Source organism: Vicugna pacos, chromosome 11, assembly GCF_048564905.1.
Source record: "Vicugna pacos chromosome 11, VicPac4, whole genome shotgun sequence".
NCBI lineage: Eukaryota > Metazoa > Chordata > Mammalia > Artiodactyla > Camelidae > Vicugna > Vicugna pacos.
Window position 1 is genome coordinate 75,350,333 of NC_132997.1, and position 27,731 is coordinate 75,378,063.

General features: G+C 41.2%; 1 protein-coding gene across 2 annotated transcripts in view; it reads right to left on the bottom strand.

Annotated features, from left to right (window-relative positions):
• Positions 1–27,731, bottom strand: part of HPSE2 (heparanase 2 (inactive)) — a 569,659-nt gene that overhangs the window by 97,744 nt on the left and 444,184 nt on the right. Inside the window, exons 8-10 of one of the 2 annotated variants that reach the window (XM_015244637.3) lie at positions 26,040–26,146; positions 21,336–21,450; positions 18,690–18,965 (exon numbers count right to left, since the gene is read on the bottom strand). In XM_015244637.3, the coding sequence (XP_015100123.1) occupies positions 18,861–18,965; positions 21,336–21,450; positions 26,040–26,146 (327 nt within the window). In that variant the 3' untranslated portion in view covers positions 18,690–18,860. Of the gene's footprint in view, positions 1–18,689; positions 18,966–21,335; positions 21,451–26,039; positions 26,147–27,731 lie in introns of those variants that run through there. The other variant, XM_006210536.4, reaches the window with a different exon arrangement.

Consider the following 27,731-nt stretch of genomic DNA (forward strand, 5'->3'; position numbering starts at 1 on the left):
CTTCGGAGCCAGAGCATCCTGGGCTGGAATCTGAGCTCTGTCATTAATAAATTTGGCTTTACTGTTTTTAAGTCAGATCACTAAACCTATGTAAGCTTCACTTTTCACTCCTTCTTAAGTATATAAGATCTATCTCAGTGGGTGCTATAGAGTGAATGTTTGTGTTCCCCCTCAAAATTCATGTGTTGAAATCCTAATCCTCAAACGTGATAGTATTTGGAGGTGGGGCATTTGGGAGGTTCAACCCTCATGAATGGGATCACTGTCCTTATAAAAGAGACCCCAGAGACACCCTCGTCCCTTCCTCTATGTGAGGACACAGCAAAAAGGCTATGAACCAGGAAGCAAGCCTCATCAGACATGAAATCTTCTGGTACCTTGATCTTAGACTTCCCACCCTCCAGAACTGTGAGAAATTAATTTATGTTGCTTATACGATAGCTAGATTATGGAATTTTTGTTATAGCAGCCCAAATGGATGAAGACAATGGAGTATTTTAAAGATCTGAGATAAAGTATATATAGAGTGACTAGCACGTGAATGATTTAAATGAACAGTAGTTTATATTAATATTATTGTCTTTTTCATCATTATCACTACCATCCTTCAAGGTGTAAATCAAATGTCATTCCCTTTGCAAAAATGCCACTTTCTTCCTTGAAGTTCACAACACTTTGAATATTCATTCATTTTGACAGAATCATTTATTTATATCTATCTCACTTGTTTGGTGAGTTCCTCAGAGGCAGGGCCTCTTCTCAGCCCAGCAAAGCAAATGCTGATGGAAAGCCTACTGTGTTTAAAGCTTTTTGAGCTATAGCAGTATTTGGAAAACTTGCAAATTTGGTTATCAAAAGACAGAGTACTCAAGGTGGGTTATGGTCACATCGTTAGAACAGTTGCTCAGAAAACAGCCTTTTACATGCTAAACAGAGCAACTGGTATATTTTTCCATTTTGTAAACTGAGACAAATTTTAAGTCTTAAGTCCAGAGAATTTCCCACTATGGCCCTAGCGTGTCCTTGTCTCCCACAGCTGTTCCTCTCTACTCTTAATAAAATTCAAATTGCCCAAACAATGGCTGCTAACTCACAAGTGCAATTCCTCCCTCTTCTGAGAACTGTCTTGCTCCAGCTATTCCCGAAACTAGCTGAACTTCGGCTAACCCCTCTTGCTAAGGCCCTATTGAAAACTTCTGCTCTTCTTCCCTAAGTTAGAGAGCTCCTTCAGAACACTTTCTGGCCTGGCATTTTCCAGAAAAACCTTATGCTAACGTGCTGTGGTTGATTTTCTTTACTACAGAAGGCAGTGAAGTCTAATGAGAATATTTTAAGATTAAACCAATATATTTAAATTTTTTATTATAAAATATTTCTTGAAACAAAAGAATACATAAAATAACCAATTTAGTTTTTATTCTCATTAATCAATTTTATCTTTCATTCTTTGTAAATCTTTATATACTGATTCAGTTCTTTAGACAGTCAATCAAGGACATTCATGTTTATTGAGAAGGTCAGAAACCACTTAGAACAGCATGGTCAGTGCTCAACTTTGAGTTTCAGATTAGCCTAAAAAACTTCGCGAGGTAAAGTCTTGAAAAAAAGATTAAAAAAATTTTTTTTCTCCCCTGAATTCTTAAAGCTTTTCTTAACAATCAAAGTTCAGAGGTCTGAACATAAAGTTTCACCGGAGCTCTTCCTGTAAAGAGGATTAAGAATATGACATAGGGACGGTTCGGAGGCAATAAGACCAGGGGTAGAAGTTGCCTGGATCACAGAAAAGAGAGCCAGGGTTCATCCCCTGTTTCTCAGGCCAAGAAAGAAAAACTGAAAGAAGAGCGTACACATGTTCCACTTTCCATATGGAACTCCGGAGGGAGGCTTCACATACCAACATAGGGCAGCTGCAGCGGCACAGAAATGTTGGCTTAGTGAGATTCTGCAAAGGGACAGCCTGAGTCAGTTCCTCCTGCTGCCTCGGCCTCCACTTGGCTGCAGGAGACGCACAAGTTCCCTTGTGCTCTGTGAGGCGACAGAGAACTGCTGAGGGGACTGGTGTCTGGAAGAATCTTAGTGACAGGACCAGGAAGTCCCAGAGTATGGGGAGCTCAGCATGGAGCAATGGTGATGCCCATGCTCAATAGCAGGTGCCAACATGACGCCAACGAGACTTCACCCCTACACCTCAGTAAACACCAGTGTGCCATGTTATCCGGGGGAGTGATTGAGTAACTGGATGAACCACGTGGCCCCTCCCCATTACCAGCACAAGATTTCTGCATCCCTTTGTACCCAGAAGTCATCTAGAAGGAAGAAAAGAAGGAGTAAGAGATAGAAACTCTGAAAAATCTGCGAAATTATCAGGAAGAAAAGACTGAGCCACCTTTAACTGTCATGCATACACTGTGGAGTATGAATTCAAGCCCTTCTGTTAAAATAATACAGTGATTAACATAGTGGTTAAGATGAAGTGCTCTGGGGTGAGACTTGGGCTTCAAATCCTGGCTCATCACTTCTAACAGGAGTTGAAATCTTCCTCCTTTTAGTTTCCACCCAGGGGTGCAGTTCTGTGCCTTACAAGAAATCTATGCCTTATTGAAGAAACCTAAACTCTCCTACACGACAGCCTTTCCGATGTTGGAAGACAACCTTCACATCACCTCTGAGTTTACCCTTGTCTTGCCTACTTTCCACAGGACCTTCCCTTTGCCCTCCAGATGGCTCTCCCTAGAAGCCTTTGCAAGTCGTCTGTATTCCCTTCACACTCACCCCACACTGCCACACGTCACTGCTTCCTAAGACTTCACTTTTATCCTCAGCCTTGATTGGAATGGTTCTTTTCATTCCCCCTGAATCCTCACCTTTGACTCAAACTCCTTATGGAATTATTGCAGAATTTAGTCTGCCTATCAGGAAAAGGCCTCTGGCGGCTGGGACTCAAGTATCCAGATGTTCACAATTTTCCCTCCCCATCCCCATTAAGCTGGTAGATTTAAGCAAATAGAAGCTGAACTGGAAGGTCAGCTGTTGGGTCCAAGTTCCCTGGTCACTACTTCACACAGCAAGAAGAAAAAAATAAGAAAATAAGGCAGGGAGTCTGCACATCCCAACACCAACCCCGAAGGCTGTTCTCCTTTCTGCTAAACAAAAAAGAGAACTCAATTCTCTCCGTTCCTCATTAAGAAGAAAGAGGGAACGATCCTACCAGTGGGAATCTCTGATTATGCTTCTAGGAGTCATATCTTTTAAATATTGTACTATTTAAATATCACTCCTTCTTCTTACACTTTGGAATTCTCTTCAGCAGGATTCTATAGTCACAACAGTGGCTGAGACTAGAGTTACATGTCTAGGTTGGAGTCATAATTTGTCATCTGATGATAGGCATGTCACATTAGCTTTTCTCCAGCACAGAAGAAACACGCAGTTAATTGAAATCTGTAGCTCAGGATTAGATACACCCAGAACTAGATGCCAACTTCATACTGATATGGCTTTCCCCTAACCAGGGAAAATGATACTTACAGTAAAGTGTTTCTAAATCCAGCACACTGTATTGCTTAGAGAGTGAGTCTTGGAGCCAGACTGCTTGTATTTGAATTCTAGCCCCTCCACTTACTAATCAGTGGGCATGTTACTTACTCCCTCTGTACCTGTTTCTTTATCTTTAAAATGAGGGTAATAATTAAGTCTACCTCACAGTATTATTGTGAGCATTAAATGAGTTAATAGTAAAATGCTTAGACCATTCAATTAATCTAATCAACAAAGGATTTGAATTACATAAAGAAAATTTCAACACGCAATAGTAATCTTCTTCCCCATAGAGTTATACTGATAAGCTATGAAGTTATTTAGATACAGGAATACTGAATTAGGGGTCAGAAGAACCAGCTTTGAGTCTGTGACACTGCCACTAGCTAGCAAACTGTCATTTCTGTGCTTCAGTTTCTTGTCTGTAAAAATGAGATGGTAACATAGTCCGATAGTTACCAAGAAGATTATGGGACAATTTGTAAGGAGCGCCACATAAACGGCAAAGCAGTGTACAAATGTGAACGACTGCTCTTATCACTGATTGTTATTATTTTCTCACACTTCATTGGGTATCCAGAGACTTCTAAAAGATCAAGATATCCTGCCTCCCAGAAAGTAATATATTATTTTCTTCAACTCTCTTTTCTAGACTTGAAGAAAACCTCAACCTCTTCGCATTTCCTTGTCATTAGAACGCTTGGTCTTCACGTCAATGTACCTGTATAACACTGCACGGCCTAGTTTCCAAAGGTCAGAACTTGCCTATAAAGACTGTACTTTAGTTTGGCCTATTCAGGTGTCTGATCTCTTCAAAAAATGTTTTCAAACACTTCTAGGAAGGTCTCCTGTTGATGGTCCATAATGTGTTTATGGCTTCAAACAGATTGTTCTTTCCTAGCAAAGGTATCCTGTTTGAACTTGAACTTCAGTTTCTCTTGCTTTGGATCTCAGACTGCATCTTGCCTCTGGACTCTGTGCTCAAAGACTAGGGTCTTGACTTTGGTCACATATTTCCTTGAATTATCTGGAAAAGTCAATCCAATTTTAGCCAAAACTTTCATCTTTCTTCCCCAGATAAATCTTGATATAAGCAAAAGCAAAGGTTTTTTTTTTCTTTTTCTTTTTCTTAACATTCTGTGGGCAATGAATACTGTTTCATATCCCGTAGTCCAAGGCCTTTTCTCTTGGATCCTCAGGAATAAGAATGACCTGCCTTCTATCACATAGGCCATGCCAACTAGAAATTACCCTGAATGTCTTTTAGTCGCCATAACTTTATTGGGTTCTCCCTCAAACAAAATCTCTCTGTTTCTGATTATTTTGCCCCAGATGTACCTGGAGCATACTTTCAAGCTGAATCTCATTTTCTTATTTCCTGTCCATATTTCTAACTTCCCCAGACCCCCTGGATAATTTATCTTTTTGCACTAATATTCACAGCTAAAGAAGTATAGACCTGTTCTTTCTTCATCTTTGGGCTCAGGAAATATCTCCAATCATTTTTCAATCATCTGTGGTCCACAGAGAGCCAAAACATGCCTTTTCTGGGGAAATTTAATCCACATGCTTATGATTAACTTACATGTAAGTCATTAAATTGGTGTTTCTCAGACATTTCATTTCGCAAGTTACCTTTCTCTTGCCCTTCAAACCCCCTCTCAAGTCTTATTTGAGCTGATATAGAGTCACTGCACCCAGGTGCTTTTCAGAGCCAGCAAAACACTTAGAAAAGTAGTCCTAAATATATCTGAAATGCCATTCTGCCCATATTGTAGTTGATATACAACTGCCTGAGTGGTTGGTGTCTTACAGTATAGAGAGTGATTGAAGGATTTATAATCAGTGTCCCTTTAGATAGCAGCTGTAATTATTCCTCAAAATGAAGTGTGGTTTCTAATGGCTTAGTCACCCAAAATTCAAGCTCATTTCAATTTAATTCAGCCAATTTAGTAATCTTTCTATATGCACCTATTATGTGCTAGGCACAATAAGTCATAGTATTCCATGCCTTCAATTTGTCCATTGTCTAAAAGGAGAGACTGGCCTGTGTATTTATAACTATGATAGACAGCATTGGAGAACCAAGTGTAACATAATCAAAGTGCTACTAGAGAACCAGAGTGAGAGATTCCTACTGGGGAGATTAGAGAAGGTGGCAGTGGGGATAGGCTTTGAAGCAAGGTATTGCGTATGCTGAAGGTAATAATGATTCCAATGCATGATATGTAATCTGGGGAGTAACTGGTTCAAAATAGGACTAGAAAGGCAGGGCAAGTCCAGATTTTGAAACTCCTTGAATGCCATGCTTGGGAGTTGAGGGTCTTATGTATGCAATGGGACTCTAACAAAGATTTTTGAAGAATGTGGGTAACATGACTCTGTCTCTGACTGATACTGTGGAAGACACATTGGAAGCAGGAGAAATTACAGGCAGGGGAGCCATGAGAAGGCCACTGTAATGATCTAGACAAGAGCTAAAGAGAGACCAAACAGTGACTGAGAGACTGGAGTAATGATAGTGGATGGCTTGACTTTGAGAAACATTGCTGAGATGGACTTCAATGGGTTAGATATGAAAATTATGTAGGCTGTGGATGATCTCTGGGTAAATTACATAAAGTCTTTATGGCTCCATTTCCTCATGTCATGCGGGTAATTAGCACGTTTGCAACAGTGACTCCCTACCCTGGTTTGAGCTCAATTCAGCAGACAATTTTTGACTATTTACTAGAGGAGATGTAAGAATCAGTGTACCAAGTCCCTACTCTCAAGGAACTTACATTCTAGGGAGGGAAATAGGAAAAGTTTGTAAAAGACTATGAATATTTATAGACAATATCATATCTACTAAGTGCATAAAAAGATGCAGATAAAATGTTAATGAAGTTTAGAAGTAGGACAGATAACATTCACTTGGAAGAATTCAAGGAAAACTCTAAGAGTTGACCTGTGATATGGACCTTGAAAGACAGCTAGGCATTTCTGCTGGATGGAGATAATGGACAAGGCAACCACAGGCAGTAGAAGAACTCCAATCATGCACTCACACACTCAGTCCCTCACTCATTCAACAAACCTTTATAGAATGCCTACTATGTTTAAGGAACACAGATTACACACATTATGGAGGACAATCTGCTTTACTCAAAGTCTACTCTAGAATAATGTTTGGCTAAATATTTAGGTACCATGGCCTAGCCAACATGACACATAAAATTAACCATCATACTGTAACAAATTGAAAAAATTTGGTCCCAGCCTCCATCAGTCACTTTAATCAAAGTGGCTGACAGAGTGGCACACTCAAATATAAATTTGAATTCAGTCAAGAACACACAGGGCCAAGGAGGGGATTGTTAGGAGAGCGAGCCGGCCACCAGCCCTGATTGTCCCTGCATGCTCTTGGTGAGTGTGCCAGACTAGAAGGCACAGCTACTTACACAGGTGACAAAATGGGTCAAAGTGACCACAGTAATAACTACCATGCTTGCCTCCAGAGAGGGGGGAGATTGGCTTATTAACTGCTTGCCACAATGTTTGCTGGGCCCTTGATTCTGAATTCTCCATTATAATTTAGTATTATAAAGACCTCTTACAACTCAACTGCAACTCCAAGCTGCTGTATTTGGGCCCACTACATTCCCCCTTGGGACTTGGTGGCCAGCAGAACCAGTGTAATTATGGTAATGTTCATGATGCTTGCTGTGCATTAGTATTTAAGTCTTTTGTCCCCAACCCAGGAATCTTGTGTCTTCTGCTTATATCTATGAATCTGCAAAGGCTAACATATTAGATTGCAAGTAGGGTAAAATCTCAGGCCCTTCCTGGTTCTTAACAGCTAAGATGATGAGGATGGGGTGCTGACAGTGGCATGTCTTTCTGTAAGAGGGTTTTGCAGGCCAGTTTCAGGGATATAAGAAGCTTTCCCAGGACCTAGTGGGGAATGCTCACACCCAAATAGTGGGTAAGGCTGGAGAGTAAGGGTCCCCCAGTGTTCTGCCTGTTAACGAACAAAAGTTGAGCTAATATTGAGAGGCTGAGCAGTGAGAGATATGATTGCAACAAGCCACCAAAATGGTAACTTGACTGTTGTTAACTCTCCCCAGATGGGTGAGGGAAAGGATATTATCATGACAATGGGGCAGTGAACCCTGTGACCCCAACCTAAAGTCAACGTGGCTGAGGTTACTGAGGCAAGGGGTTCCTAAAGCTGAAACAGATGATGTCAGTAATGATGACTTTGTCACCCAATATGGGGTTTTAGGCTGACTGAACATTGGAAGTTCATTTGGTTGAGCTATGCGCAACTGACACAACACTCAAAACTTAAAGTAGTTACTAAAACAATTTTGAAATTGAAGAACATTTTCTTTATGGGACTCATATTTCTCAATTTCAAAATTTACTACAAAGCTACAGAATCAAGACAGTATGGTGCTGGCATAAACACAGACATTTAGATCAGTGGAACAGAATTGAGAGTACAGAAATAAACCCTTAGATTTACAGTCAACTGATTTTCAACAAGGAAAAAAAAATAGTCTTCTCAACAGATGGAGCTGAAACAACTGTATCCACATGCAAAAGAGTGAAAGTGGATCTCTATCTCACATCATATGCAAAAATTGCTCAAAATGGATCAGAGATCTACATGTAAGAGCTAACTATAAAACTTTCAGAAGAAAACATAGGAGTAAATTTTTGGCCTTGAATTAGATACTAAAAGCACAATGACAAAAGGAAAAACAAGTAAGTTGGATTTTATCAGAATTATAAACGCTTGTGCTTAAAAGACACTATCAAGAGAAAAAAAGGAGAATATATTTGAAAATCACATATCCAGTAAGGGATTAGTATTACAAAGACCTCTTACAATTCAACAATTAAAAATAAACAGGCCTTCCCTTAAAGAATGGCAAAGAATTTGAACAGACGTTTCTCCAAGATTCATAAATGGCCAGTAAGCACATTTTGAAAAGATGCTCAACATTATTAGTCATTAGGGAAGCACAAATTAAAACCATAATGAAACACCACTTCACATTCCCTGGAATGGCTATAATCAAAAGACAGACAATAACAAGTGTTGGTGAGGATGTGGAGAAATTGGAACCCTCATATAGAGCTAGTGGGAATAAAAAATGGTGAAGTCACTTTGGAAAACAGCTTAGCAGTTCCTCACAAAGTTAAACATATGACCTGGCAATTTCACTGCAAGGTTTATATCAAAGTAAAATGAAAAAATATGCCACATGAAAACTAGTACACTAATGTTTAAAAGCAGCATTTTTCATGGTAGCCAAAATGTAGAAACAGTTCTAATGTCTATCAACTGATGAGTAGATAAACAGAATGTGGTATATCCACACAACAGAATATTATTCAGCAGTAGAGGGGAATGAAGTATTGATACGTATTACAACATGGATGAACCTTGAAAACATTATGCTAAGTGAAAGAAGCCAGTCACAAAAGGACACATATTGTATGACCCCATTTACATGAAATATCTAGAATAGGCAAATCTACAGAGATAGAAAGTGGAAGAGTGGTTGCCAGAGGCTGGAAGAAAAGGAGAATGGGGAGTGGCTGCTAATAGGTATGGGGCTTCCTTTTTGAGCGATATGCTAAAGTAGACTTCCTTTTTGGGTGATATTTGGGTGGTTGCACAATTCTATGAATACACTAAAAACAACTGAACTGAACATTTTTAAAGGGCAAATTTTCTGGTTGATGAATTTTGTCTCAATAAAGCTGTTATTTTTTAAAAACATAAATTAATATAAATTCAAAGCCTTATTTACTGGTGTGGAGCTGCTTTCTTCCTCAGCACCTCTGATCCTTCCCTTCCTCTCTATCTCAGCTCTAGCTGTTTTAAGGAGAAAGATGACTAGAGGTAGGACTGAGGTCTCCCTTTCTCCATGTGGACCAAAGACCATATGCATCCATTCAAGTATGTTGGGAAACTCTGGGGAGGAAGGAACTCAAACTCTTATGGCTCTGTTACCCAAGTTACTATCCTACCCATTTGGTTGGGTAGAGGGCTCTGAATTCAATTAATTACGTTTGCACAGGGTTCCTAGTAGGGAAAATAAACCTCAGGTGACCTTGTGTGTGAAGCCCTTTGGACGGATTCAATATCTTATTGACGCGTTGATTTTTTACATGTTTGGGTTGTGAATGCTCATAATATCCAGAGGGGATTCTCCTGACCTAGAAGAGTCCCATGTAAAGAAGTAGTGAGACATATAATGGGATGTTTACATGAAGTAGAAATATTCACAAATAGTGGGACATGTAAATCACTCCCTAGGCCATCTTCCTACTCCATTTCAAGATGGTCCCAGGAGGAGAAAGGGAAATCATAGCCTTGATTAAGATCTAAAGGATTGACAGGTATATATAGAATAGATAAACAAGTTTATACTGTATAGCACAGGGAAATATATACAAGATCTTGTAGTAGCTCACGGTGAAAAAAATATGAAAATGAATATATGTATATTCATGTATGACTGAAAAATTGAAAGAAAAAAAAAGATCGAAAGGGCAGCAGGGATATCAAGAGATGCAGTATCTCAATACCACAGCCCCGTATGTCCAGAGAAATGGGAACTGGAGACTTATGGTAGATTATCACCAACTAAATTAAGTTGTTACTCCTACAGCCCCTGCTGTTCCAGACACTATAGCTGCAGCTGACTCCACTGCACAGACTGATGGCAGTTGGTATGCTGTCCCTGACATTGACAACACCTTTCCTTCATTTCCCCCCAAGGGAAAGGGTCCAGACCAGTTCGCATTCATGGCAAATCTTCAAATACATGTTTGTAGTACTTCCCAGGAGGTAAGGTTAATGAAGAGGCATTAATTATCTTTCATCTTTCAGAGCCAACCTGGAAATTTCCTCAGAAAAATGCGCTGCTGTGGATCTCCCAATTTAACTGACTTCTGGAAGTGGATCTGCCATCCATCATCAGATGAATAAACATTAGGGGATGGCTCAGCTCCTGCACTGGTGGAAAGGTTTTAAAGTAGTCCTACTTTCAAGGAGTAGACACATACATATACAATAATGAGGCAAAACGATAGCTGCCGTAAGAGAGGAAGACTCTCCATAGTGCTCTGTGAATAGTCAATATAAACAGTGAAACTAACCTGCTGCTGCATGAAATTGAAAATTTGTTCCTTTTTCCTTTTGTTCTTTCATTATTCAGTAAGAATGTAAATCTACAAGAGTCAGCCACAGTTAAATCCCAGGTTTTATTTCCTGAATCATTTTATTTTACCTTGAAGCCAGCTTTTTTACTTCCTCACTGCTATTTCTATCTTCCTTGGCCGCTAGTGGATACAATTAACCTGAATTCTTGAATTGACAAAGCTGTGGCAATCAGAGTTGGGTAACCAATCAGAGTCGGGAGATGAAGGAGTAATGAAGAATCATAGAACTTAGAACCACTGGCTCTGTTCCTTTGCTGTGTTCCTTTGAGTAAGTTGCTGGACCTCTCTGGGCCTCAGTTTTCTTCCCTGCCAAACAGAATGGGTTTATCTATCCTACCCACCTGCCTTGTCAAGAAGTTGGAAAAGCCAGATGACTCAGTGAGTGGAAATAAGCTGTGGAAACTTATGATGGTACATAAAGAGTAAAGTCAAAGAAGATAAAATAGAAAAGTATTATTATATAGGCTTCTAAAGTATGAAAAGAGATGTAGAAGATTTTGAAACTCCTAAACAATCTATATGTGCCAACTATCATTACTGTAACTAAAATGTTTCCTGTTGCTGAGCATCTGTATGTAAAACCTGCCTATGGTGACGACTGTTTCCAAGGTATTCCAATCTTTCCCAGTATGTTAGAGTTCCAGTTCCAAGGAATAATTTTCTATACTTAGAAAATATTTATTGTTTTAGAACAGATAATAATGGTCACATTATTATATACTTATATAAATGTCAAGCATTGTCTTAAGCATTCACAAGAACCCTGTGATGTATAGACTATTAGCATCCTTATTATACAGATGTTTGAAGATGAGGGAATCTGGCAAATGTCATACAGCAAGTAGACAGTGGAGCTGGAATTCACATCTAGATCTGACTCTAGAGCCCAACCTCTTAAGGACCATGCTAACTACCTCCCTGCACACAGAGTGCATGCAACACCTGACAATGAAGCCTGCCTTCCATAGTTCCATTACTGAGCAGAGCACTGCAGCCTCCAGATTCCCAGTCACTGAGCACCTTAGAATTCAGTAAGGATTGACTCTGAGCAGCGCACTGTGGGAAATATAAAGATATGAGAGATGGCTTCTGTTTTCAAGGCGCTTACAGGGAGAGGAAATTAGATGTATCCAAACAACTCTAATAACAAAAGAAAGTGATAACTGCTATAACAGGGCTAAAAGAGCCTTGAGAAAAGTAGAATTACTCCCTTTATGATTTAAAAGTGAAATGATGAGGTTTAGTTTTATTTTAAAAGGTTTTATTAGTGTCAGTTCAGCTGGGAGGTTTGTCTGAAAATACTGGTATTGAAAGCTTGACAATAAAGCAGAAAACATCAGAGCTGAAGGGCACCTCAGATGGCCAAGTTCAACACTCACATTTGGGTTGCACCGAGGGTGCCCAGTGCCCCAGGATCAGTGAGTTGGTGGCCAAATTTGGAATCAGATCTAGAACTCCTGGTCTTCCTTCTGTCCTAAGGAACTCCTTCTTTCCTGCTGTCTCAGTAGAAGGTACTCTGAGGGCAAGAAGCTCTCTCAGGAACAGGTATTCTTTAGGTAATGAATATTGCAAATGCCCACTAATGGCATTTTGTTGCACAAGCCTTCCCTCCAGCCAGCAGTAACATCTCCTACTCAGAAGTCTGACTCTGGAGATACTAAGTGAACAAGACAGACTTTAGTGCATCATCTATTAGCTCTCTCTCCAAGGCTCTATGTCACCCCCAAACAGTTTGTAAACATGGAGAGAAGGAATCTGACTTTATTTTTTATGTCCCAGAGGAATGAAAACAGTGCTTTGCTTCACTGTATGTCACAACACTCTAGCACAAGGACATTAAAAACAACCACTGAAATTTTAAAACATACACAAAAACAGAACAGTATGACAATCTCCCAAATGTTCATCACCAGCTTCCACAATATTGTTATTTTGCCATCCTTGTTTCAAAGCCTGCTGAGAGGTGACAGAGGGTGTACGTGGAGATGACCAGGTCAGTGACAGGGAAACACAGAAGGCTCAGTCAAGGACCCCAGACATAGGGGCTGGCAGTGGGATACACCGCAAAGAGAGAGGAAGCCAAGTGGTTTGCCAAGTGTTGGTGGCACAGGTAGGGCAGGGAATCAGGGGTGGAGAGCCTGAGATAAACTGTACTGAGCAGTTTGCTGGCTGACTCTGTGCCTGGCCATGGTGGCCCACATCCCAGGGTAGTCTTATAGGCATTGCGCCACGTCTGATGTGCGACCGAGCCTCTCCCCACTGCAGCCTTTGCAGATGCTGCTCCCTCTGAGAGAATCCTCTGCTCGTCCGTCAGCTTCTCCAAAGGCTGCTTTCTCAGCAAAGACTTCCTTGGCCACACTTTCTAAAGAGGTATCCTCTCCTTGTTATTTTTCAACTTCACAGCCTGTTTGCTTCCTACACACCATTCTGAATTTTGTAGTTAATTATGTATTAGTTTACTTGTTCATTTTTAGTCTCCTCTGCTGGACTGTAATCTCCAGTGAGGGCAGGGATCTTATCTTTCTCCTTCACCTCTATTTCCTCAGGAACTAGAACAATGTCTGGCATATAACAGATATTCAATAAATATTTGTCAGATGAGTTAATGATAGGTAGTATTAAAATTTAGTTAATACCTTGATAGTTGAAGCAAAAGTTGGGTACAAAAGAGTACAGGAAAAGGAAAGGCTAACTCCCAGTTTAATCAGGGTAAATGGAACCCTGTAACTCAGTGGTTCTTAATTTGGGTAGCACATTAAAATAACTTGGAGAGCTTTAAAAAATACATACATCTAGGCTCCTCTACAGAGCAACTAAACCAGAATCCCTGAGGGTCATTTCTAAGCATAGGTATTTTCTTAAAAGCCCTCTGGGTGACTATAATGTGCACAGGCTTGAGAATCACTGCTCTAATGAAGAAAGGCTGCAAAGATTTTGACATGAAGATGAGGGCAGTGAATTCTGGAGTAGAAGGCAAGTCTGCTCAAGTCAAGTTTAGATTGAGTGAGTCAAAATCATGTGGTCTATTCAATCCTTTCAATGCTGAAAACCAAATCAGAGATGAAATACAGGGTTAGTGTAAAAAAGTTAGTGAGGTATCTAAAGACTGATAGTTTTTTTTTAATTTGTAAAAAAGAATGAAAAACTGTATTCTATTTCTATTTTTAAAGACTTCTACTTTTATTTGAACAAACAAAAAAACACTGAGTTATAAAAAATATAAGAAACATACTATGTTTGGCTCTCATGGTTCCTTCTATCACAGGCCTATTTTGGTTCCTAAATGTCATAACCAGGCATCATTGTGCCCTCAGTGTTTGCAAATATAGTGTTTAAGATGAATTAACCTTAGGTTTGTCATACTGTGCCATTCACAAAAAATCTTTCCAATCCACCAAAGGGCATTCCATTTTATCTCTTTTCTTTTTTCTCCCTCCCTCCCCGCTGCTTCTAGTCAGATTATTTTTAGGTAATGTTCTAGTGCATTAGGTGAACTGATGAGGTTAAGTGAGGTGCAGCTTCTCTCATTTCCAGAGTTGGCCTTGCTCCTCCATCATCTGGAGGTTGCTGTGAGCATGGCACACTGTGCTCCTAAGCTCAAACACAGAGAGGCTGTAATTGCTTCTTCTTCCTCTCCCTAATTTATTTAGGTTGCCGCACAATTTGCTGTAGCTGTAATCCCTCAGTATTGCATCTGGGAACAATGTAAATGGTTGATGGCAGAGTGAGATTTTCAATTGTTGCTTCTCAGTGATTCACATAATGTGCTGTCATTAGCACTTTGATGTGACACATCATGGTTTCCAGGGCTTATTGGGCCATTTATAAATATCAAATGAAGGTGTTAGAGCTAGTATTGCAGTGTGGTTACTGCTTTAATTGCCTTTCCCCAAGAAAGGTTGGCAGCATCTTCTCTGGAGGAAAATAAAATGTAATTTTTAGTTTGTTTTTAACCACTTGCAGTCAGTTCTTTTCAAGTGTAGGAAGCAAAGCTTTCCTCTTTTGTTCTATTTTTCTAGTTACTTAATTTTACAAAAAATTTTTCATTCTTTAGTTATCATTACTTGATTGATTTCCAGATATCTGTACCAATATTCAAATGTATATTATCTTGCCACAGTTATATTCAGGTTATTAATGATAATTATCACTGACTTACAGAATTTTACATTTTACAAAGTGACTTTATGAATAATAATAGCAGCTGACATTTGTTGAGTACTTACCATGATGTAAAAGATACATACTCATTGGCTAGTTCAAACCTTTCCGACTAAGCTCTGAGGTAGACACTACTAATGTCTCCATTTTATGATGGGAAACGGATGGTTGCTGAAGATGAGTTATCTGCCCAGGGATACTGTAGTAAATGGAAGAGCTGGGTTTGAAACTCAGGTCAGTCTGATTCCAAAGCCAATACTTGTAAGCACTACATTCAAATACTCCCTACTCCCCTATCCCAGCACAGCTAGCCCCGTTTTACAAAGCAGGAAATGCAGACTCAGCAGCTGGAACATTGTGGTGCTGCACCGGGGCCAGCATCTTCTGATTCCAGGTGCAGAGCTCTTTCTACTGCCCGAGGCAGCTTCCACCAGGGTGGCTGTTAAACCGCTGACATGTATCAATGACATCCCAAGAGAACCACTCCGGTTGGTAAATAAGCAAAGGATGAGGACTGGTAGTTAAAAATCAGAGGGGCCTCTCTTTAAAGCATTAGGGGCAAAAGAGCTACCTGCCTAGCCAGATAGTTCAGGTACAGACTGCGATTGGAGAGGCCAGTGTTTAAAGGCACAGAGGAGGAAAGAAGCAAGTCATGCCCACCGGGCATGCAGCCCAGGCCTTCAGCCACCGACCCGGAGCCCAGTGATTGATCCTGCAGCTGAGGATGCCCTTCTCTCAGCAGCCGCGGGCTCCCACAAAGGAAGGCTGCACATGGAGAAGTCTTTGTCAGGGCCTCTAATGAGGGGATTGGGTTTCACATCACAGCTACCCCTAAACAGGTACTCTCTGCTTCTTTTATCTTCCTGATGGCTCCCACGGGAAAGAAAAGAAAGAGAAAGGAAGCTACACCAAGATACAGGTCACAGGCCAGTTTGGCGAGGTTTTGTATCACCCCTGCCCCACCACCTCCGGATTTGTAGCTCTGAAATTCCTTAATTTGCACACACTCTGTGTGGCCAACGGACAGCGATGGGAAAAGCTTTCCTAAGTCAGTTTTCATAATCTATCCACCATAACTGCCTGGAAAATTAATGCCTCTGACCCTTTGTACATGTTACTGCCTCCATTTGGAAAATTCTCCCCAGACCCCAAACTCTTCTTCCTATGGCTAACCTGCCCTTCACCTTCAAGAGCCAGCTCAGGTATTGAATCCTCCAGAAAGCCTTCCTTGATGTCCCATGCCTGCCTTCCACCAGGCTGGCTTTGTTCCTCTCTGTCCTGCTAAAGCACTTCTGCTACGGCCCCTGCTGACTTATCTGTCTCCCATCCACACTGTAAGCTCCATGAAGCCAGGGACAGTGTCTCCAGTGTTCAGCACAGTATCTAGCACATAGCACAAGTGTAATAAAGCACTTAATTCTTTCAAAACATTCTACTTTAAAAAAAGCCTAATTTTTTTTCAGGTTATGAAGGCAATAATACTGATTGAAACAATTTTGTATACAAAAAAATCCACAAAGAAGAAAATAAAAATTATCTGTAACCTCACCACCCAAAGAAAATCACTTTGAACACTTAGATGTAGTTCCCTCCAGTAATCTTCTATGTGTACGTGTATACATAAAATGATTCTTACTGTCATATTTAGTTTTCTAAAGGATTTAAACAATATCTTTTAGAGGCAGATAGAGGAGACATTTTTATTACAATTTAAGTGATTATAAAATTGGAACCCAAAGATACACATCTAATTAATGGTAGGGCTAGGACTAGAACCTATGAATCTTGTCATAGCACCAAACTCCTGTCGCTCCCCAAGAGGTTTCCTAATTAGACAGTGCTCCTCTTACAAGAAGAAACTGTGCAATGGCCAGCATCAACGGGACATGGGTTTATAACTGGATGTTCATCCTCAGGAAAGGGACAGATTTAAACTGATCCTCTGTCCATGTCATGGCTGTTCAGCAAAAAGGCACTGTCTAACATTTCAAAGGGAGATAAGGATGGAGTACCTAGGGTTTTATCCCTGTGATAGGCTAACAAGTGAAGCTAGGCAGCCACCATTAAGATGCAGAGTTTCTTTCTAATAGCCAAACAACATTTGAACAGTGGCGGATTGGCTCTGAGTGTGTTTCTATGCGAACCACAGCCACAAGTTTGATCCCACTACGGACTAGTGAGCTGCATGCCAATCCATGACCACTGACTGTATTCCAGAACAATGTACACAGCAAGTGTTCAGTAAGTGTGCATTGAGCTGAATTGAATGTTTATTATTATTCATCAGGGACAGTCAGCAAGAAAGAATGTTGACAGCAAATATAAATATCCCTACCACTATGCCCAGTGTAGAAAAGGCTATCCAAAGTGAACTAGCTTTCTGTTTGATTCTAAGTAGAGGACTACATTGTAATCCCTCAAACACAAACACACACCAGATTGTTAGCTCTACAGATGAGGGAACCAAATCTTATTTATCTGCATGTCCCCAGAATACCTAGCCTAGAGCCAGGCACATTTGAAGTGTCAATGTTTTTTGAATTGAATTATATTTGCTAGACTGGTGTGGGAGTTAAGAAGATGTTGACTAGTAATTCACCATTCCTTTCCCTGAAAGCTCTGTAAATCAAGCTCTTAAAAAAAGCAGCAAGCTAAATTCCAAAACCCTCTCTTAGGAGAAATGCCCATGGCTGGTGGGGTCTGGACTATGTCCACTGAATGTGCAGATCTCTTCTGCACAAACATCCCTTATTCCCAAGGGAGACCACGACTGGCTGACAGGCTGTGGAGACTCACACGTTCCCGCTTTCCCAATGGCAAGGGGTGGGGGTCTGGGGAAAGGGGTGGGAGTCAAGTAATGAAGAACTGCTGAACTCAATGTTCTTCTCTTCTCAGGAGAAGGAAAATCTCGCAATAGGAGGAGAGTTGGCACTTTTCTAGAGGAAAAGCCATAAAGAACATGGGATGTAGTTGAAAATGACCTTTTCTGAAGGCAAGTATCTTTTTTAAAGGTCTACCTTCATATTCTCTCTTGCCTTAGATTGGAGTGGCACTGCTGGAATGGCCTTGGCAGAGCTGGGCTGGAATCCTACAAACTGGGATCAAAGTTGACTGGGTGGGTAGAGGGCGAATGTGGGATATGGGTTGAGGAGCCATTAGGCTAAGACCCTCATAACAACATCAACAGGAAAAAAACAGTATTTGCCAATAGGATCCTTTCCTGAAATGCACTGAGCTGAATTTGAAGGAACAGGAATAGAAAATGGTGATTTTTCTGGGAAGCAGAAACACAATTTACTAATCCCCTAAACTCCTAATGAACGCTCTTAAAGATTTAATCACAATGTAAAACCCACAGTTTTTTATTGGCAATGGTTGGGTATCAACTGTATAACTCTCTGAGGTAGCAATCAGTATGATTCCAGGTCTGTCTCCATCACACATCCCAGGGTCTAGTGGTAAGGTCTGGAAGATTGGTGCCCTAATCTAGCCTAGTAAATTCTTTCCAGGAGACTTAGGACACACTCCCTCAGCTGTCAAGTTCCCTACTTATCAGGTGCAGAATTTACTAGCACAAAGAAAGATAAAAAGACAGCCTGCTATCTTTTTAAGTGTTTTTACATACAGTTTCTTTATTAGAGCTTGGTGTTTTTGGAGCTACACCTGCCCACATCATTTGAGCCTTTGTGCTAAATCAGTAGGACTTGTTAGCTTCCCATGAACCTCTGTGTTGCTACCACCTACCCACCAAGGTGTCTTGTGCTACGCTTATGTCACATGCATTAACTGTCGTCTGGGGAGAACAAAGCCATGAGAACTTGCATCTTTAACTCACACACAGCTGTGCAAAGGTACACAGAGAGTTGATATGGAATCCAGGTTTGTGCAGCTCTGGAAATCAAATCTGTCTAGTCACCTAAAGACCATCTTTTTCTAGCCTAGGTTTCTTCTCTGAAATTCCTCAAGATGCCTGCTTCCATCTCCACATCCAATTCTGAAACAAACAGTGGCCTCAGATCACAGCACAGATACCAAGGAGAGTACTGCAAGAAACAGTGGGGCACAATGAAAAGAAAATGACAGTTAGAACTGAAAACCTCTGAGAGTGCCAGCTCTTACCACTTGTCTGACCTTGGGTAGGTCACTTCAAAGAATACTAGTTTCTCTTCAGCAAAGTAAGTATAAACAGTGATGCCTATCTCACTAGGCTCTCCTCAGAGCAATTATGACAAAGTGCATTTATCTTATTTATGTGTTTATATACTTCCCATTTCTCAGTATGCTTCAATAGACTATAAGCTCCAGGAGTTCAAAGACCTTGTCTTTTTGGTTCGGCACAGTGGCTCACTGTCAGGAAGTGATCAGCATGTAGCGCATGAGCAAGAGGAGTGAATGAGATCTGAATGTGTGAAGGAAGGAACAAAGGAAGGAAGGAAAGATGGGAAAAAGGAAGGGCCGAGAGAAGAAAGGAGTGTTCGGAGTATTATTGATGTGTGGAAAATGAAAGTGGTCTGTAAATTATTATCCATATTATTAAAATATATATAACTAATATTTAGTGCATTAATTATACCAGGGTGAGCTTTAAAAAATGTAAGGTAGATCATGTTACTTCCCTGCAGGAAATCTTCCAATGGCTTTTCATACTACTTACAATAAAAGTAAACTCTTTTCAGCGTTCAAAGCCCCGTGAGCTGACCCGGGCTGTCTCTTGTCCAAGCAGCCGCCCTCTTCCCTGCCAGGCCCCCAGCACTCTTGTGTTCTTGTGTTTCCTCAAACATGCCAACTCTGTTCCTGCCTCGGAGCCTTTGTGCTAGCCCCTTCCCCTCCCTGCCTGAAAGCTCTTCTGCAAAATCTGCATGTCTGGTTTCTTCCTGTCACTGGGCTCTTGGCTCAAATGTCACCTTCTCAGAGAAGCCTTCCCTGTACATGAGCTCTAAAGGAGCCCTGCTGACCCCCTCTTACAGTACTCCATTATCTGTGTATCCACTTAGCCGCTACTTGTCTCCTCCCCAGTGCCTGGTGCTCAATAAATATTTATATTTGTGTGACATTATATTTGTTCAGTGCTTACATTTCATAGATGCTTTTCTAATTATTATTTTGTTTTATCTCTATGAGTTTATGAGTTCAAATCAAACAACGAACAAACAAACAAAAACTCCTGTGGTTCCAAACTGGAAACCCCCTCTCCATCCCTCTGTACCCGAGCCCCAAACACACGTGGAGAGAGAGGTCTCCTGGCCCTGTGAATAAAAGCAACTGTGCCAGTCAGCTTTAGTATTTGTGATTTAACTGGAGTCATGTATGATCAGGGATAAAATAATTGCTTAGTACTCTGAACTAGAGGGATTCTTTTGAGACATGGAAATGATGCTGTTGGGTGCCAAGCTGCTCTATGTTCTGGGCTCGGAGGCCTCCTGGCTCAGGGCTGGGCTGGGGCGGGATGGTGAGAAGAACAGGGAGTGTGATAAAAATGGGCAAAGGGAAACAAATGGCAGGAACGTCACTGGTTCCAGTTGGTTTGTTTACTGTGGACCTCAGGGCAGCACTAACTCTGTAGGAAGTGCACGGGACCAGGGCACAGGGACAGGTGCTAGTGCTGGCTCTACATGCTCCCTCCTCCCACCCCGGGCCGTCAACCCCTCTGTCACATGAGGTGGAACTGAATCATTTCTAGCTCTGATACTATGAGTTAATGAGAGGACTCTGACGTTTTATCATGACCAAGAAAGACGTCTGTGAGAAGGGTAAACTACTTCTGATAAGCACAGCTTTTCTGGACTAAGTGGGATTTCTTTGACTGGTTAGTAAAGTCACTGGACAAACCCAGATCTCTGCCTTTGCCATTCTTCTTTAGCTTTCCCTTCCCTTCCCTTTGCTCTCTCAGAGAAGGGGATGCCCTGGGAAAATCCCCTCGTTGTCACAGAGGGATCAGCATCCACTTCAGCCACTCTCCAAGGGATGCGTTTCTACTGTATCCGATCTTGGCCAACACTCTCCCATCTGTTTTCAACATGTTGCATCTGACATTAACTAATGTCTCCTATTAGCATTAAAAGAAAACAATGTGGAAAAATTCTCTCTCAAGCAGAGTTCAAACAGGCCACAAGTAGATGTGGAATCTCAACTGCACAAGGTTAAAATAATAGAGGTAAATAAATATGTAAATATATAAATGTATATATGTGTATATGCATAAACGCATATGTACATATGTGTGTGTATATACTGCGGTGTGTGTGGGAAGTGAAGCCAAAAGTCTGTAAAATGGGCCAAGAATGCTTCTGTTCAATTTATGAAATTAACTGGTAACAGAAGGAGAAGAAAACTTCTCTCAATGTGGAACAAGGCACAATCAAAAGAACTGAAGGACATGGAAAAGGAGTTGGGAATCTTTATCTTACACTTACTGGTAATGGGTTAAAATTCTGGTCCACGAGGTGATTATATCCATGGTCAAAAAATGAGTGTCGTATCACAACATCAATGCCCTGATTGGCCAGCATTCCTAAAGTGTTCAACCACCTAAAAAGCAGGGAAAGAAAGCTACATCAATACATTTTTTTAAATGGCATATAATGAGCTCTATAGAAATTGGCTCACATACACACCAACCCCCTACACCCACCAAATTTACCTAGTAATTTAAAGGAGAGGATTATTTTAAGCAATGAATACACAGACGGAAGAGACTTTAGAGATGATCAAATCCAATGTCTTCATTTTATAAGAAAAGAAACAGATTCAGGGGAGTAAAATGAATTGTCTTTGGTCATTAGCTTGTTGTTAGCGACTTATCTTTTATTCCTATAATACTAACACATAAATAAACACCCTAGCCATTTGTAAGCCTAAAGTCATCCCCCCGACCACAAGACACACAATCACAGAAGCACACACACTATATTTTCCATCACTCAAACACCCTGCTTCACCTATTCACTGTACCTGTACCTTTCATGTGACTCTAACCCACATACTCCCATGACCAATGCAAGAGTGGTCCAGTCACTTGTATCCCTCACATACCACTGTCAGTATTCAGTGCAATAGTAATTTCCTTGGCACTATAACTAACTGTACAGGGATCGGAGTATGCTACTCTCATACACATGCTGCAATGGAGGACCTGCATTGCTCACACACTTATCACATACCCCACCATGCCAAACACCCATTCTCCAGGGCATGCTAGCTTCAAAAATACTGCCCTTGTGATTCTTCCGACACCCACTGCTAACTCTGCCTTCATCATTTACACGTTTAATTCAGTCATTCATTCATGAATTGATTTCCTTTCCTGTCTTTCTATTCTTCTGAAACTTAAGGAAACTTCTAATAGTAAAAATATGTGTGTCAGAAATGTGACTTAGAGCTTCAGTCATCTCAGTATAAAAGATAAGGCATTTCATAATCTTTCCTGAGCATATATTATCTAGCTTCACCTGCCACCTCTTCTCTCACCCTAAACTTTATTCCCCAGGCTCTAAGCCACACAGAACTACTTTTGGCTGCCTAAATACACCATGCTTTCTCATACTTGCCTGAGTCTTTAGACATGTTTTAACTTCTCTTTAGGATTCCCTTCCTCTCTTCCACTAACCCACTTTACCTGGCAAATTTCTTCCCATCTGTTAACCTCCAACTCAAATGCCATCTCCTCCTAAACAATGCTGCCCCAGCCAACAGTAGTGCCTTCCCCTCTCTGTATTTCCCAGAACTCTTAGTCATACCCTCTCCTGGCCCACTGAATGCTGATTACTTACTTCTCTACCTTGCCCCAGTTGGTATGAGTTCAACAAAAACAGTCACATGTTTAGCTTTGTACCCAAAACACCCGTCACTGTTCCTGGCACACTGTAGGTGCTCATACTCTTTGTTAGGTTGAAATTGATCTGGATAAAACTAAATTCTAGGAACTTTGAGAATCACCATTCAGCATATGAGGGACAAATCCTGCATAGTTATGATTTCCCAAATCTGAAACCATATGGAGCTTCAAACCAGTGACCTCTCTGAAATACAAAGCGTTGCTAATTTTTATATTATGAATAAATATGATTAATATTTTCAAATCTTTTTCAATTAACAATTATATTTTATTCCCATAAAACTAACCAATATTTACTAATAATTAGGGTTACAAAAACAAAACAAAACCAAACTCAGCAAAATACAAAAACAAAAGTTTTAAATCAAAAAGAAAATCTGACAATAATATAGTAGAACCATTTTGTTGTTGTTGTTCAGACTGGGACATTGTGATCCAGGGAACTGAAATTGCTTTTGGAATATCCCATGGCTAAGCTACTTGTCTTTATTATTTTTGTTCACTTAGCAACCCTGTGAAATCAGAACAGGTTTGGCTTTTCCTTTAGCCACCGAGACACAGCATTAACCGACCTATGGTAGAAGTGTAACATGAATTCTGCCCGATGCCACCTAAGTCAGGGCTCTCTCCACTGCAATAGCACAAACACAGTAGGGTCTATTGTGTAACAAGTATTTAAGTGTACAAACAAGTTTGTCTTACTCACCCTTCTATCCATGCTTGTTGCATGAATGAAGAAACAAAATGACGAGTAAATGTGTAATCACATACATGTGAACCCCTGCCTCTAGTGGCATCTGGATATCAATATATGGACTGTATTTTGATATTTAATATGTGGAAAGATCCCATTTGTTCATTCATTCATTATTCATTCAATAAAATTAATTAATCAAGTGTAAACACCAGACCTTTTCCTCAGCATTGAGGAGAGGTACAAGAAGCCTGTGTGACCGTGTAAGTCATTTGCAAAGCACTGGGTATGCAGATAACTCCGTACTCATCTACAAAAACGGTATCAAATTCCTACTTGTGACCTCTAGAGTGCCTAGCACAGCGACCTGTAAAGAATATAAACTCAACAAGTAAATATTAATTAGTAAATCTGGTGGGCTGTTTGGCTAGTATACGGGAAGTTTTCAAAAGAACTCTAAAGTGAGAGGGAAGAATATGCATCCTCCTCTTCAAACCCACATACCATCTGCATATCTGGGGTCTGGGGCATTCAAAAATGACCGTGACCAGAGCCCCTGCTTCCTCATGGCTTTTGAGAGTGAAATGGTTAGTTCTGGAGTTATTGTCATCTTCCTCCTGTAATAATAAACCTCCTGAGAAGGGGAAATAAATGGTGTTCCAGGCCTCCCCTTTATGCTCAAGTAGATAAAAGTGGCAAGATGACTGGTATGTCTCACCAAGGATTCCTCTGCAGCCATTATTTTCCACTGCACGAAAATTTATTGAATATCTACTATGTGGCAGACACTACAAGTTGCTGGGACATATCATTATGTCAAGGGGTGTCTTTAGTGCATCAAAGAATCTCAAAGCCCTGACTGGGAAAACCACCCTTGAATACTTGGCAGTAGAGAATTCTAATTCGCACATGCATGTATATGTGTCCTGGTAAGTTTAGAGTTAAGCCATATATTTTAAAAAGGGCTGAAAAATGCCTTCTTTCCAACTTCTTGTTAGCCTTAGGGAGTTTCCTAGAATGCTTTACCTTTTTTTCTCCCAGGAAGCAATTTATGCTTTTTGGAGAACTGGACTCATAGGGCATGTATCTGGGTACTGCCGGTGGAGTTAGGAGCAAATGGGTGACAAAGCAGTAAGAGAGGAGACCAGGAACAGAATAAGCTGGTTTTCACTGGATCTTTGTCAGTCAAGCATTGGATATCTGCACTACAACCAAAACCTAAACAACTGTGTTAATCTAGGTTGTAAAGTGACTGCAGAGACCTATGGATATTTGGCTGATGCTCAAGAAAAGGCAGGTCTCTCTCTAGCTCCCTTCATGAAAGTCTGTGGTATTTCTCATTTCACATCACTCCCTAAAGGGAAGCATGTTCACAAAAACACTCAGTATAAGCAGGCTGTTTGCTGGGCCCTGCAGCAGAGTCCTGTCGCAGCTGAGCAAAGGCCTCTGCTGATCCAAGGGTTCCCCCGGCAGTACTGACTGCCAATTTGGCATCTCGCAGTGAAACCCTGTGAGAAGTGTATTTTTGAAAGGAGACCCTTAGCAACATTGTATCGACTGCTGATCACTCCATTTCCTTCATTTGAACCAGTCTCTTTGAGCAACCTGTCTGTGCTCCTCCACGTGAGGACCCAGGGGTGGAAGACCCCGGGTATCACCATGTAGCACACTGACTCATTCTCTTCATCTGCGTTTGCCAGGATTCCACCTGTAAAGACAAGCTGCCTCACGGGCCTGGTTTGTCCTTCACAACTGTACTGAAGAAGCTGCCTGAATGAAGGCGAACTACAGCCGTATAATTAGGAACAGCCATTTGCAGTAAAACATGCAGCTGAGGGCAGAGCTGCAGTTCTCAGGAAGAACTTGCTCAGCCATAAAGCCAGGACCACAAACTACACTGAACCAGGTACAGGTCACCTGGCTAGCCTGTGGTCCTGAGGGGTCTGTCCCTGTCACATCACACTGGGAGGCCAGCCAGAGGCCCTTATGCTTCTGGCTTAAGTTGTTCTCCAGACTACTGCAGTAGCCTTCAAATAATTTTCCTACCTCTTGCCTCTCCAAACTCCTGCACATACTACCGCCAAAGCCAACGTTTTAAACCAGGTCAGATGGTGTCTCTCTTCTGCTCCCTTCAATGACTTGCCATTGAATATAGAACAAGGCCTAATTTCCCCTGCCTGGTTTTCAAGGCCTTCCAAGATTTGGTGGTAAAACCCGTCCCTAATCTTAGCCCTCACTACGTCCCTGCAGATACGAGGCTTTTGTCACACTAGTCATTTTCCCTCCTCTGTGCCTTTGCCCATAAATGTTCCTTCAGCCTAGAGTGCCCCCTAGTACTGTCAGCAGGACTCTCCACCTATAGAAACTAGACAAATCTCTCTATGTCCCATTCAAATGCCTCTTCCTCCATAAAGCCCTGCCTGATCTTCCCTTACCTGATACTTTAGTATCTAGACAAGTCCCTAATCGCTGTTTGTTGAATGGCTAAACACATTTACAAAGAAATGGATGAAGAGTTTTTGATGGGAAACAAATCCCCACCCTTCTTTCCTCAAAGCCCTTGGGGGTGAAACTGCAAGTGTTACTCACAAGAATCCTGCAGCATAGGAATCTGATAGATTGTTTGTGCCTCCAGCTGAAGTGGTCACCACGCCTTCCAGCCAAATCTTCTTTCCTGGGGTGTATGTGTTAACCACCTGTTCACACAACAAAAGCAGACGGAGTTAATGAGATTTTAAAGAGCTGTTCCCAAATAAGAAGGGAACTTCCCTTTAGTAAGTTCCTCTGATCCCCAGCTCCCAGGGGTCATGATCTGTGCTTTTTTCATGTTGGCACACCACATACAGTGAGCTGGCACACACACACAAAAGCATTAGCATTGGTACATGTCTACTCAAAGAAATCATCTTTTTTTTTCCCCTAAGTAAACCCAAGTAACAATGCGACAGGAGAACAAGTACATATTTTAGGACATAAGTTGACTACAACACTCTTCACTGGAAGATGTAGATCACACAATGCTTCCATACTAACAAGTATTGAGAAGCAAATTTTCTTAATTCTCTGTAGGGCACACCTATGGACGAGTGCACTGTCCATGCATCAGCAGTTGCGAATCTTAAGAGAGGGCAGAGATCAACGTTTGGGAGAGGTATTTTATAATTACCAAGGCATGTATGTATATTGCAACCACATTCTGAAAATAACTGCATTAAGTGTAAAAAGAAAAGTTACTGACACACAGGTGATAGATCCTCCACAGGGAGCAACCTTCCATGCAGAGACAAAGCCTCTTGTCAAAAGGTGACCCTCTGAAGTTTTGAAACGACCCAGTCTCTGATCCACAAGTTAAAAACTGGCCAGACTATCCATATCTGGGCTCAGATCCTCTGGAAAGCAATCTGGCAGTACTTAGGGATAATGTTGTGTGCTGGGTAACCTCTGAAAGCAGAGCCTGAGACAAAGGCTTGTCTGTGGGTAGGTCATTTGGGAAGTAATAACAGGGAGAAGGAATGAGGAACTGGGAGACTGAAAAAGGGAAGAAGAGAAAAACAGTACAAGAATGAGTTTTCAAGTTGGCAACCACTGCTGGCAACTTGAACGCAATTCAACAAGGATCTTGGTAAGAAAGAGCCTTAAGAACTTTGTCTCAGAACTGCCCCCACTGGGGGAAAGCAGGGAAAGCATTTATCCCTTGGCTCCTATCCTCCAAAAGTCAAGGATAGTCTTGTGACTGTCATCACTCTTTCCTTGTGCAGGCACGAGTGCTGAGCAGGGTCCCTTCATTCCACACTCACCTTAGAGAAGTCCCAGAGCAGGAAATGAGAGGTCCTACGGCACCACATGAGCACCAAGCTGGTTGCTGCCTGTGCCCCCGCCTAGCTCTGGTCTCAGAAGTGATGGCTAGAATAGGAGGTGGGACTGAGAGGATGCCAGTTATGCATAAGAGGATAAAGGCAATAATGCATTTAGGCCCTATGGCCCTTCCTCTCCTAGACATAAAGAACAAAGCAATTTCACCTTCGGTCTCTAAGGATACAAGGACAAGGATGTTCACTATGTCACTGTTTGTGGCAGGTGTCCATTGCTGCAGGAATGAAAAAGTACAATGTGGTCGATACATACCATAAAATATTATGCAGCAGCTAGAGCAAAACATTCCATGTAAATCCAGCAACATGAATAGGCTTTAGAGATTTAATGGTAAGTTTTAAAAAATAGAAACAGAATGAGATTTATGGCACAATATTACTTATGTAATTACTCATTCATACCTAATAA